Source organism: Labrus bergylta, chromosome 17, assembly GCF_963930695.1.
Source record: "Labrus bergylta chromosome 17, fLabBer1.1, whole genome shotgun sequence".
Lineage (NCBI taxonomy): Eukaryota > Metazoa > Chordata > Actinopteri > Labriformes > Labridae > Labrus > Labrus bergylta.
The window spans coordinates 18417535-18431170 of NC_089211.1; the positions used below are offsets into that span (position 1 = coordinate 18417535).

Consider the following 13636-nt stretch of genomic DNA (forward strand, 5'->3'; position numbering starts at 1 on the left):
GTTTTATAAGAATCTGTTAGTAAATAATTCATAAGTATCTGTTTTTAACTCACTCGGTTTCTACCATGTTAAAGTAAAAAAAATGTGTATTTGGAAGTCATTAATAGTGTGAGAATTTTCTTTTTTTTCTAAGTAATTTTAACATGATGATGTGTTTGTGTTTGGTCAATGAATGGCAGAGCAAGTTTTCCTAAAGGAACCAAAGCTGAACAGATAATGACTGCAGCCTGTTTACCCGCCGGTTCTTTGTAGGCTGTCCTGGGAAACAGAGTGCAGGACCAGTAAACTGTCTCCTAACTTGGGCATGCAACACAGTGGAAGGGCTGGGCTGGGCTGGGCCAGGGAGGAATGAGGGTCGCAGACAAGTTTACATTAAGAAGAATGCTCTAATCTCCTTTTTAACTGAGGGAGGGTGTGTTTGATGTCAAGATCTTGGGTGGCTCTACTGAGAGGAGAGGATTATGATCTCTTATCCTGACAGACAATTTGTGTAGATGCCGTCACATCCTGTGTTTTGTGTTGTCAGGCTGCGTACCTTGCACCGCCGGAGCCACAGAGTTGAGGATCTGGAAGGAAGAGCTGACATTCGCACAAACTCCTGAGATGTACTGCTGCTGCCCGCACATGTAGCCATACTGAGGACCACAGGCCTACGGAGACAAGACACACACACACACCAAACACATGTAAATAGACTGGGACTAGTTGCTAAAGAAAGAGTCAAACAGAAAGGCTGTGACTGGTTAGCTTTCCACCAGTATGACATCATGGGTAAGAGGAGGTTCAGAGCTACTGAAAGGAAAGAACTACTCAAACTGGGATAAAGCAGATATTAATAAAAGCCACCACAGAGCCCTTCTGACCGTACTTCTCCAGAGAAAAAGAGAGGAGAGGGAACCTTGGAAATTCAGCTTGGAACGGATGAAAGACTTTCAAATTATCTATAATATCTGGAAAACATCTTTTAATCTTTCATGCATTTATCTATGTATTTTCTGCAAGCTCCACAAACTCAGTGCATTCCTTACATTCAGTGAGAGCTAATACTTGATATAGCTGTACAAGAACAACACTAATCTTTGCCTGTTAGCTATCTTAGCATAAACCCTTTTGTCTGCTTGCCTGTTCTGTTGAATTTTATAGATTTTTATTTTTTATCCTCATGTCTGTACTTGATTCGCTGTGGCTCAGTTGGTAGAGTCCTCATCTCTCAATCAGAAGATTGAGGGTTCAATCCCCAGCTCCAGCAACATGTCCAATGAGCAAAACACTTTGAACATTAACCCTATAGCAACCACTTCATCAGTGTGTGAATGGATAGGTTTGACATGCGGTGTAAAAAGCACTTGAGTAGTCAGAACACTAGAAAAATGCAATTTACCATTGCAAATGCTGCTGACTCACCGTTCATGCTGCCATGTTTTTGCCAACTTATTTATCTAATTTTTATTCAAATAATTGTACTTATTCAATCTCAATCAAAATAGTGATTTTTTAGCTGTTGTTTAGTTTTTGGGGTAAAGTAATAACATAATGTTTCCTTAACTCTGATGGGTTTTGCATTACAGCGTGTTATTAAAGAGTTTTTGGGCTGGCTCCAGTTTCACTAACAGCTTTAACAGATTTATCCTCACAGTTAAACTTCGGACTATATTTACTTGTGCCAATCATCAAGTTGTATAAATATCTATATATTGACCACTAGGGTCTATTATTTATAACACAAACATTCATGTAAAATCGTGTTAAAACAACATTTTACAGGAGGTCATAAACCTATTCGGTTTCACCATCTCCTTCATACATTTCATTGCATTCATATAGTTGATTCGCAGTATCCTGTTACATTCCCAGGACATGGAACTGAACTGGGAAACATGGAGGGTCAAGCCCACTCTTCCCACACGGTGCAAAGGTCTAGTGAGAGTATATTTATGCCCCGTTCATCTTAGAAAAGTATGCAAAGTCCTACTTTTGTGGATGGTATGGGAAATATTCTACTTTCATATAGAGCAACTTCCAACTTACCAGAAATCCTCCATTGGGATTGGTCACCAGTGTCGTTCCCATGGTCATGTTCTCCTTGACTTCATGCAAGTTGGGAATTGTTGTGTTTTCTTAGAAAAATAAGAAGGAATAAACAGAGTGAGACAACAAAGAGAGCAGCACAGAGGAAGAACAGCTGGACAAATTCCTCTTCTGTATTTTCCCATAAGACAACAGCCGCTCACCCTACTTCCTTACTTCTGTCCCAAGAAGATTTAATAACAACTTACATAAAGGTTTCTTTAGTTTAACAGATTGTTCCTATGTGTGTACATTTTGGCAATCAATAAAACATACCAAGTATCATGTGTTGTTCATGAACATCCTAGATGCTGTGAGGAAGAAAGAGCGGACACAAAACATTAAGCAATCATAACATGTGGCTAAAATTAGCTTCAACTGTTGCTTCAACTTGGGGAATGTTTTGGATCTGCTCTACTTTTTCTTGCCGAGGGACCCACATATTTCTCACAAACTCATTCACATGTCATTTCAATTTTGAATTGTGCTCTTTACTTATCCTCGAGGGGGCTCTTTGAAATTGAACCATTTCTGATTCTCATTAAAAGCAAGTAATGTCTCTGGCATGTATACTCCCCTTCAATCAGACATATGCACCAGAACTGTTAGTGGTTAGTACTGTGATGTGATGACATTTAATAACCTAAGTTGAATTGTATTCCTCATCTCGGTGAATATGAAATTCTGCTTTCTTCTAATATCCCATACATTCAAAAGAGGAAACACAGAGCCAAAACGTTTAGGTATTACATCACATTAATAATAAGCATGTGTTAATAAGTAAACTGGCTTATATAAGCTGAATGGGAAGCTTTTAAAATTATTAACAGGAATTTATATAAATAGTATTGATAATAGCATCGGCTAACAATACTGTAAATAATGGCATTAGTAAACCCTTGAGAAGATTTTGGTGCAGTGGTTCTCAACTGGTTTAGCCTCAGGACCCACCACCAACTCCTTTTGACCCAAATTTCTGAAATTTTTCAACCAGTCAGATTCATTTATTGAAAGATGATGCCATTTGGACCTCAAGACGTTTCGAAACGACTCTATCCACTGTCCTATCTTTAAATAAAGGCTAAACAAACCCCAAAAAATAAATATTTATGAAAACTTCTGTTTTTGATCTAGAAGTAAGCACATGTCAATGTTATAAGCAACTTTAAAGGACCTATAAAGGAGAATTAACTTATTTATTGACCTAGATTATAGAGACCTTAATATGTAGTGTTTCTCATTGTTTTAAAGTAAAAGTTTCTTATCCAAATGAGTGAGATGGACTGAGATCTAACACCTCATGATGTGTCCACGTGGGGCTGAGAGCATTTTTGAGGAGCAGTAGAGGACAATACACACTTTGTCCTCAGTGAACCGTGAACTTCTGATAACTATCAGAACAAATCACACATATCACACAGTCCTTCTTGGTTTGAAGTGACCTCTTGGCAAAAAGCAATATTCTGATCAAATGTCATTTATAATGCAGCTTCTGCTCAAATATTTCATCATTATAACAAGTTATTCACTTGTGTGTGGCTAGAAAATGTAATGTTTGGGTTTTACAGGAAAGTTATGTGTCAATTTAACCAGGGTGAATTGGACTGGATTTAATAATCATTTCATTTCAGCTTATCAAATAATGCTCCTCAAAGTCAAAATCATTAGCTGTGCCAAGGATGTGTTTTGGTGCTGTTTGATGTTTAGCAGCAGGATTACACAAATATTTATACCGCCTTCAATGTTTTTATGAAGCTTAATGAAAGAGTGAAGTAAAGACCCGTGTTACGCCCCACCATAAGGCGGCTCTATGGGGCTAACAACAACCAACAAGTTGACCCAATAATGCACATTAAGCACCTTAACAAAGGCAAAACAAAAGAACTAAATGATTAACAAAAGTCAACAAAGGACTTAAGCAACAAGACAACTAACAAAATCCCTTTCTGAGAGACACCACACAGCAGTCCTCACTCCAAACACCTCCCTCCTCTTGAAGCCGGCACTGGGCCTTTAAGCACTGAAGCAAGGTGCACTTCATAAAGTAATCAATATCTTCACCTGGGCATATCTGGAAACAACAGAAGGGGAGAAGGGACAAACAGCACAGGGAAACATACTGCTGTAACAACCAAGAAAGGACTTCTTCAAGACAAGAATAAATGTTGACCTATGGTAACATAGAAGTTTTAATAATCAATGTACTCACAAAAAAAGTCTCCTTGGAAAACTTACATTTTTATGACAAACCGCTATATCTGTGTTATTTCAATCTTTTTTTATATTTGTATTTGATTGTAAGTGTTCTGCTTTACACAAATGCATATTCAGCAAACTGTTTGGACTAGCAGCCTTTCACACTCTCCAGTTCCCCTTCAGCTTGTTTTTGTGTGTGTGTGTGTGTGTGTGTGTGTGTGTGTGTGTGTGTGTGTGTGTGTTTTTAAGTTGTTATTTCACAGTTATAAATGCAGCAACTAAGTTGAAATTGGATATTTTTGCAGCAATATATCTATTTTCCAAACAGAACATAAACATATCACAGTTCTATTCTGCAGACATCAACACAAATCATTGTTTTTGGGACTCGTTCCAGTACGGCCCAACCACTTTCCAATTTAACTGGTTTGACAGAAAAGTGATTAAAAATTACAACATAACCACACAAATTTATCTTACTCATTATGGTTTGGCAGATTCTTTCTTTGGCTGGAACAGTCTGAAACCAGAGCGGAGACATGTCTGGCAGTGTGACTTATGGGGGCATAGATAAAAATCTACTTTGTAGGCATCAGGCTAATGTGACTGACGAACCCATCGACCATACTCACATGGCTGTAATTAGCCAACAATAATGTTAAGCAAGAGGTTATCCTGGTATCCCTCATGATTGATCAAATATGATGTACTTTTCTGACCAAATGTGTTGTGTATTATGCCTTTACTATCACAGCTTCACTTCACAACACTAGAAGGACATGTTAGCATCTAGCCGCTTCGAAGCAAACAGTAAAATTACGGTAACTTACAAGTGGCTAAATGCTAACAATATCTGATTTATGGAAGCTATCAAATATGTTGGTTTTACAAAGTTAAATCATACTTTACAACACTTAAGTGAGGTAATGTTAGCATTCAGACATTTCCAGGCTAACTGTAATAGATATGTTTTAATGATTATGTTAGCTGTTTCATGAAAGCTAGTTATCAAATATGTTTTTTGGGTTTGAAATATTGCCAAATATGTTTGTTTTTTCTTTGTTGACTATCAAATCTCCACAACACTAGGAGGAAATGTTAGCATCAAGCCACTTCCAGGCTAACGTTAATATTACAGTAACTAAAAAGTGGCTAATAATGTTAACAATATCTGTTTATGGAGGCTATCAAAAATTAAATTGTACTTAACATCACTTTAGAGACGTAATGTTAGAATTCAGACACTTCCAGGCTAACTGTAATGTTAGCAAGGATATGTTTTAACCATTATGTTAGCTGTTTCATGAAATGCTAGTTATCAAATGTGTTTTTTGGGTTTGAAAATATAGCCAAATATGTTGTTTTATACGTTATGTAAATAGAGAGCACAGTTCAACGAAGCCAAATTCCTCATGTCAGCATACCTGGACATGAAACAGATTCTGATTCTTCTGATTCTGGTTGTCAGAAGAAAGTGGCTAACATCCATTTGTTTAATGAAACAATCAACATGAACCCTTACTGATGGGCTGTCCCTGAATCTTGTCCCTTGATGTATTGTGGTGCACTCAAGAAGCATAATTTTAAATAGCCACAAAACAATGTTCAATGGATAGATCCGATGTAAAAAAAAAAAACTAAGTCATGAAGTTCCTGCTTCACTTTGACGTTTGAAAACGGCACTTTAATGTTATCTTTATGTAAACCACTCCTGGTTGTTTGCTGAGTGGTCTGGCTCCGGCTGCCAGCCTCAATCGATTCCCAGTGGATGTTTTCCAGACCAAACTTGAGTTTGTGAGATTAAGCTTTTTGCCTGTCGAACTCATTCAAGATAAAAGCAAATACAGCACTCTCCCCTGGTAAATGGGGGAGTATCGTTTCCAGCCATGTCTGATAATTATCAGCACTTACTGTAAAGCTAATAATTTACCCACAGCAGGTGAACTATGACTCCTGCTTCTTGGTAATTCTGAGGTGTGAACAGCTGTGTCGAAAAGTCTAAATCCTTGAGCTGAGAGTTGGTTTTAAGATCTACTGGTTCTCATAGTCCTGTGTCGAAACACAGAAAAACACAGGATTAGCAGACTGCTGACTGGGAGCCAAGTTGTGTTTATCTCTTTAATGAAGATATAATTGGATAGATGAAACATTAAAACTTTGTTTATTTACTGTCTTCATTCAGATGGGGCTCACTTCCTTCCTAAGAGACCCTATCAGATATACAGTATAGGCTTAAACACAGAAACATCAACAAAAGAGTATGTATGTATTTTTTCAAATTCTGGTGTATTGTAAGGGTTATTTTCTTGATAATTGATTTGTTTAGTTTGTTAAAAATTATAGTTATAATATCAAGAAGACAAAGGTGACAGATGATAAATATAAATAAATATAAAAAGTTAAAATAAACGGTAATTGGAAATGAAGTCAGATGAAACCCCCACCCACACAAACAGATCCCCTCATATCGGGTCTGGGGGTTGTTCAACATGGATGAGAGGTCGGCAGGAGGTGACCCCATTAGCCGGTCCCACCTCCGCAAGGTCTGGGGTCGACTAAGGTAGTAGCACCCAAAAATCTGCAAAGATTAGTTTTTCTTTCTTTTGCTTAATTACTTGATTAATTTTGTCTATGTATTATGAATTTATCTAGCCAAATCTTCTCTTCAATTTTACACACACACACACACACACACACACACACACACACACACGGCACAATATTCTTACTTGGTAGCTCCAGTTTGACACATGTGTTGTTGCCCGTCCCCACAGGACACTTGTAGACGTCTCCTGTCCGTTTAGCTGGCTGGCCCGACAGCGGCGAGCCAATCAGAACCCTGAATCAACAAAGAACAGACGGGATTGATCGGTTAGACTTCCTGCCAACAACCACAAAACAGCGTTAAACATTGGCAAGTAAGAACTTTCGTTAAATTCCCAACAATTTAGATTGGCCTAAATTATACTAATGAAGTTGAACCGCACATAAACAGAATGTTTCTGATTGGCTAATAAATCTGTTATGGTTTATAATAATGGGCTTGTGAATATGTGGCCAGTATTACTTTATTATCACCTTTAAACAATTGTTTAAATTTGAAAAAGGAAATAGCCCACAATGAAAAAAACCCTCAATCATTATCTCATTATTATTGCATAACATTTTGCAGATGTTGCAGAACTTCAGTGTGTGTGTGTGTGTGTGTGTGTGTGTGCAGTCAGTGCTCTCTGAACGCCTGTGTAGCACACACATTCATATCCATGTGTGTGAGTAATAACATCATGTCACTGCATCAGTACATTGGAGCTAAAAACAGTCAGTCATCTGCTTTCCTGCAAACACTCGGGCTTATTAACATTCCTGCGCTCTAATGGACCCTGGTCATCTGAAGTGAGACACTGAGTGGAACAACAACAACACACTCTCTCTGCTCGGCCCACACTCTGCTGCCTGTGGGAAAACATACTACATTATTGATTGTTTTATAATAACATTAAGGAGCTTATTCTTTTAATAGATCTACATTTGACTGGAGATGATTAAAGCATTTAATAAAGGCGTTTTAATGTGTGGTTTCTGGCCTGTGATAGCCTCACTGTTTGCATCACCGCTAAAAGGTAAACTCAAGACATCCATCCAAGACAAAATTCCTCATCCAAGCTATAAGACTCTGACAGGCTTTATTGGATTGGGGAGTTGACCTTTTCTTTTCAAGGTAAATGGTGTTAATATCAATTTTAGCAAATCTAAAAGTTTTGTGGTTTCATCATGTGTAGAATTAGAAATTAATGGGAGTGGAAATTAAGGGGAGTAGCTTAATGGCAGGAAGTGAAATTTGAGCTCAGCGGTAAAAATGTAATTTTCTTTAAAACGAATTTACTGGATCTGTTTAAACAAAACTAATTTCAAAAGAATCCAAGCAATTGTGTAAGTAACATCGCTACATCTCATCATTTCTATACTTACAAGCAAAGATTTGTTTATGGAGGGATATTTTGTGCAGCGTAGTTAGCCAGGTCAACAACAAGTGGCAGTTCCTCCGATATGTATGTCAGCAGTCTTGAGAGACGAGGTTAAAATGTATGGGCAGACAAAAGATTTACATCTGATCCCTCTCTGCCAAATGTACCACATTTTCTCCATGCAGTTTATCCACTTTTCATCGCTGCTGAGGTGCACTGAGGAGCTAAAGGGCGGAGGTCAGGAGGAGACATCTGTAACTCGTCAGTCACCTCTCCGTTAGAGCAACCTGCTTTTCAACATCACCTCCTGATCCACATCTTTTTTTTTTCCCCCCAAAGTACTCTCCTTCTCAGGGCAACATATCATCTCTAATTTTATTGCACTCCTCCTTAATTCCTTGAAACATCCTCCAACATTCTGCTTCAACATTTTTCTATCCTGTTTTATTTCTTTCATCTTTTCTAGCTCACTCCTCTGATATCTGATGTTCCCCCTCTGCTCTCTGTCTGCTCTGCCAGTGTCGTTCCTCAGGTTTAACTTTTTTAATCTGGCTCTTATCGCTCTGATCTCTTTGGTTTTCTGTCAACGGGAACAAAATCGTGCTATCAGGAGAAGCAACAGAGCTAAAGTGTTTTCAGGGAACATTTTAAACGCTCCGTAACAGCTGGTTCCACTGATTAGCGCTGAGTGAGTTATTGTAACTGATCTCATACGAGCTTGATAAGAGAATTACTGCGCCAGGTACAGATGGGTGAGAAGGTATCAGCTGTGTTGTCACAACAGGTCAGAGGGAAATAAATGAAGAAATTAGGACTGGAGAAACTGAAGGAGCGATGTAGAGATAAGACGATGGGACACATCATCTTAACCGCACTCTTAGCTTTTAACAAGGTTTTAAAATTCAGCTCCCAGACAGTCGTAGCGAGGCGTCACAGATGCTTGGTCTCAGTGTATTTACTGGCTGGGTGTGTGGATTCTCTGGTGGGCAGTTTACGGTTAACAGCAGGAGTTGTAAAGATCCTCATTACAGCAGCAGCTGCTGTGCTCTCCTTCACAATTTTAGTCATAGGGCTTTTGGCTTGTTGATGTTGTGGATTTCAATTAAATGAAACTAACAACAGCTTTTTAGTGTTCTTTCTCTCTTAAATAACACTTTTCTTATAAGTAATTAATCATTTTTCAGACAACTTTATGGAGCTCTTATTGTTGCAAAACAATTAACAAATGCTTAAATTGATGTACAAATGCATCACACATGTACATGTACTTTTAAATGTGTACATAATTATGAATAGCTGAAAACAAGAAGACAGTCACAGTTTACCAACAATAAAATCTCCATATCCCATAATCTTGTTTGACAGACACCTACATCTGCAAACAAAGGTTCCCTCTCAACAAGGAAAAAACGTTGACCAAATCTTCAGAAAACAAAAACATAACATTGTAACTGTTGTTCGTTTACCTCCGCCATCATCATGCAAATATGACGACTTGGTCATATGCATCATTTGACATATCTCTCATACTGTTTGGTGCTTTTAAATCACTGCAGAGTAGAGGACATGACGAGCAACAGTATTTATAGAGTTCCTGTCAAATTGAATAAACAGAATTGAATTTACAGCAATGTTTCAGTGCCTAACCAATTGATGTGTGCCACCTTAATTGTGTGTGAATGAATTCTGCATGTGAATTAGTAATAAAATATGAAATTTTTGTCAGCAAGCTTACCAGATTTTATAAGTTATTAGTGCTTACTTGACTGTTTAATTCTGAAACTTTAATAAAACATCACCTATACATTTTTGTTAACATGAATGTAGGGCTCTGGTGCCAAACTGACACTGGAGTCGTGTCTAGATCGTCATATTTTACAGCTAAGCATGCTGTTTTATTTAACAAGCTCTATTCTGACATCATGTTAAGTTGCCATCATAGGATGGATGTCTGAAAAAAGGACTTGAGTTTAAAAGAGGAGAAAATGAGGTAGTGGTGAAAGACGATAACTTTAAAGACAGCCACAATGAACTGTTGTTAATGACACTCACCATTTCCCCTCGCTGTTCTCAAACTGCTGGACAGTGTAACCAAACATGTCCTCCAAAGGGCCGTTGAACGACAAACCATTTTTCTGGTCCACGTTGAAGGACAAGGCACAGGCCAGCAGCGCTGCAGGGACAGAGGGAAAGACAAGGTTTTGAAGAACTATTGTTTACTTCTCCAATGTGAGCACAGATCAAATTACTTTATTTAATAATGAATAATCAAATCATGACAGACTTGTGTATATTCTTTCTTTCCCAATAAGTAGAAAGTTCATTAACAAACATTCTCAATAAATACTGTGGTGATAAATATCAAAACAAAACCAGGATTTAATCAAATAAACTATTGACATTTTGACTATTATGCTACAACATTTATTGGGGCATTTGATACGATACAAATTATGATACAAGGGTAATTATGACGGTAAAATCATATTATCTTTGCAATACTTTTAACAAGGTGACATTTTAAGATAGTTCATAAATCTGATTTTAGGAGAGCTGTCAGAGTAGATAGAACAACACACCTCATGCATAAATCTGCATTTGGATTCATCACATTTTCTGTTACATCCAACATTACGACAACATTTCCAACAAGTAACATTTTTTGTAGCCTAACTATAGGAAATGAAAGGTTATCACATAGTTATTTAAGACTAAATACAGTATATAAAATATAATTCCACAATACGCAATTTATCAAAGTTTTTTTAATTCTCTTAATATTTATATAATTCTAAGGAAAGCAAAAGAATATTTATGTACTGTATATAAAGATGGAAGACTAAGATAAAACATGAACTGTGTGAACTATATCACACCCACACACACACACACACACGCACAGAGTGATTTTGGAGATCACTGGAGGAATTTCAGACATAACTGTGAAGCACTTTGGTCAGAGTCCAGTCTGACCTGCTGTACAATGACTTCTTCTCTGCACTGTGCGCAGTCTGCGCCCGTCTGTCACTGAGCTGAGTATATATCACAGAGGCTCTATATAAATCCATCCATGTCTCATTGTGCTGTTACTACAATGACACTCTTTATATCTACTGAGCCAGGGAATTCTTCCTGTATAATTTATTCAATTCCCTGACTTGTGAGGGAGTGCAGAGGAGTCAAAGTCCAACAGTGATTAAAAAAGATTGTGCAGAAACAGACCACACATACATGGAGAAACAAATAAAAAGCAGCTATTTGGTCTTTCATGATAATCCTTTGTAGCTGATGTGTCTGGTCCGACCCAACACAAAAGACAACTACCATATGGAGTCTGGACTGCGCTGCCAAAGTGATGATAGACTTCATAGCCACGCTACTGTTGGAGTTTCAAAGAATCATGGTACAGTCAGTCTGTGCATAACTGTGGTCCAGTCTGAAATATGTTCAACACATATTACACAGAAAGTCTTTCAACTTTGCCCATTTACATTTATGTTCCACAGAGACCGTCACAGTGACATTTGTGGGTTTTGAATTAAATGTTCTGACAACTGTTTGATGCAAATATTCATGTTCCCCAAGTACTAAATGTAGTAGCTTTAGCGATCCTCTAACTTTTTATGCAGCACCATCATTGAATCAAAATGTGTCTAGTAATTTTGGTTATGGCCTAATGCCTGTAAAGAAAGATTGTCCTATGCTGTCAGTCGCTGTCTTCCATGTGTTGCAGCTTGTCAGCTTTGTGTGTTACTGTAAAGACTAATGTAGCGTAATGTAGTGTAACGTAACGTAAAATAACATAACGAATAGTGTAACATAACAACACAGCGTAATGTAATGTAACATAACGTAACATAACATAACATAACATAACGTAACATAACATAACGTAACATAACATAACATAACGTAACATAACGTAACGTAACGTAACATAACATAACGTAACGTAACATAACGTAACGTAACTTAACTTAACATAACGAACAGTGTAACGTAACAACACAGCGTAATGTAACGTAACATAACGTAACATAACATAACGTAACATAACATAACGTAACATAACGTAACATAACGTAACGTAACGTAACATACCGTAACATAACTTAACGTAACATAACGAATAGTGTAACATAACAACACAGCGTAATGTAATGCAACATAACGTAACGTAACGTAACGTAACGTAACGTAACGTAACGTAACGTAACGTAACGTAACGTAACATAACTTAACGTAACATAACTTAACGTAACATAACGAATAGTGTAACGTAACAAAATAGCGCAACGTAGCATAACGTAACATAACAACGTAGCGTAGCATAGTGTAATGTGTCATACCGCGACATAACGCATGATGTCATATCGTATCATACTATAATGTACAATTTTTTTCACATTTTTCAAAAAATATTAGCCTATCTCTCCTAAATGTAAAAGTGACCAGTGAAAGAATGAAAAATTAAGAGTCTCTAATTATTTAGACGGCTCAATCCAGACTCCATCCTATGTGACACCATACAATGATACATGATATACAATGATACATGTGCGCTGTTGAACATGTGGGGTAGTTTCTTGTGAATGTTAGAAGTACAAACAGGGATCAGTGCACATATATGTGGACCATAACTCAGAGAGGATGAGATGCATGAATTACATCCAATTAGGTCTGTTAGCAGCCCCTCTCACTGCAATCTTATAAACACAGGACTTGTGAAAACATACTGCTGCCAGTCATCATTCTGCTGTGTTTAAAAGTTGATCACACATAAGATTATGCTCTTTACATTCCCCTCGGGTAGAGAGAGATATACAGAGAAACAGCGAGGGAGAGAGAAGCAGACCTGCAGAGTCATACAGTGGAATCCCAGCCAAGAAATATTATCTCCCCTGTTTCTCCCTAGCTCATTTCTCTACTTCCTCTGTTACCCCTCTCCATCTCTCAGAGAATCTCCATTTCCTGTTCCTATTAACCTGATTATACACATCCCCTTAAATCCAAAAGTACACATACAAACGCACACATGCATGCACACACGCATGCAAGTACACCCACACACACACACACACACACACACACACACACACACACACACAGCTAATTTAGCTGATTTAAGATGGCCCCAGGCCAACCAGACCTTTTCCATTTATCACAGCCTGAGCTCAAGTACATTTCTGAGTCACGCCGGCCTGAGCTGTAAATTACACTGGGACCTCCTCTGTCTATTTGCCAACCCAGATTTTTGTATACCAATCTCTTTTTGCTTTATTTGACATCTCCTGATTCTGCTCAAATCAAAACCAGTGTGTTATGTAAGGGCCTATTTCCATGAGCTGGGCTAACATCTGCCCTGGAAAACCAATAACTGGACTTCATCCTTTGCGGATGGAAACAGC

General features: G+C 37.8%; 1 protein-coding gene across 1 annotated transcript in view; it reads right to left on the reverse strand.

The window, feature by feature from the left end:
• Window positions 1–13636, reverse strand: part of itga1 (integrin, alpha 1) — a 51911-nt gene that overhangs the window by 19198 nt on the left and 19077 nt on the right. Inside the window, exons 2-5 of the mRNA XM_020651536.3 lie at window positions 10281–10401; window positions 6993–7102; window positions 2029–2117; window positions 536–650 (exon numbers count right to left, since the gene is read on the reverse strand). Coding sequence (XP_020507192.1) covers window positions 536–650; window positions 2029–2117; window positions 6993–7102; window positions 10281–10401 — 435 coding nt within the window. The remainder of the gene's footprint in view (window positions 1–535; window positions 651–2028; window positions 2118–6992; window positions 7103–10280; window positions 10402–13636) is intronic.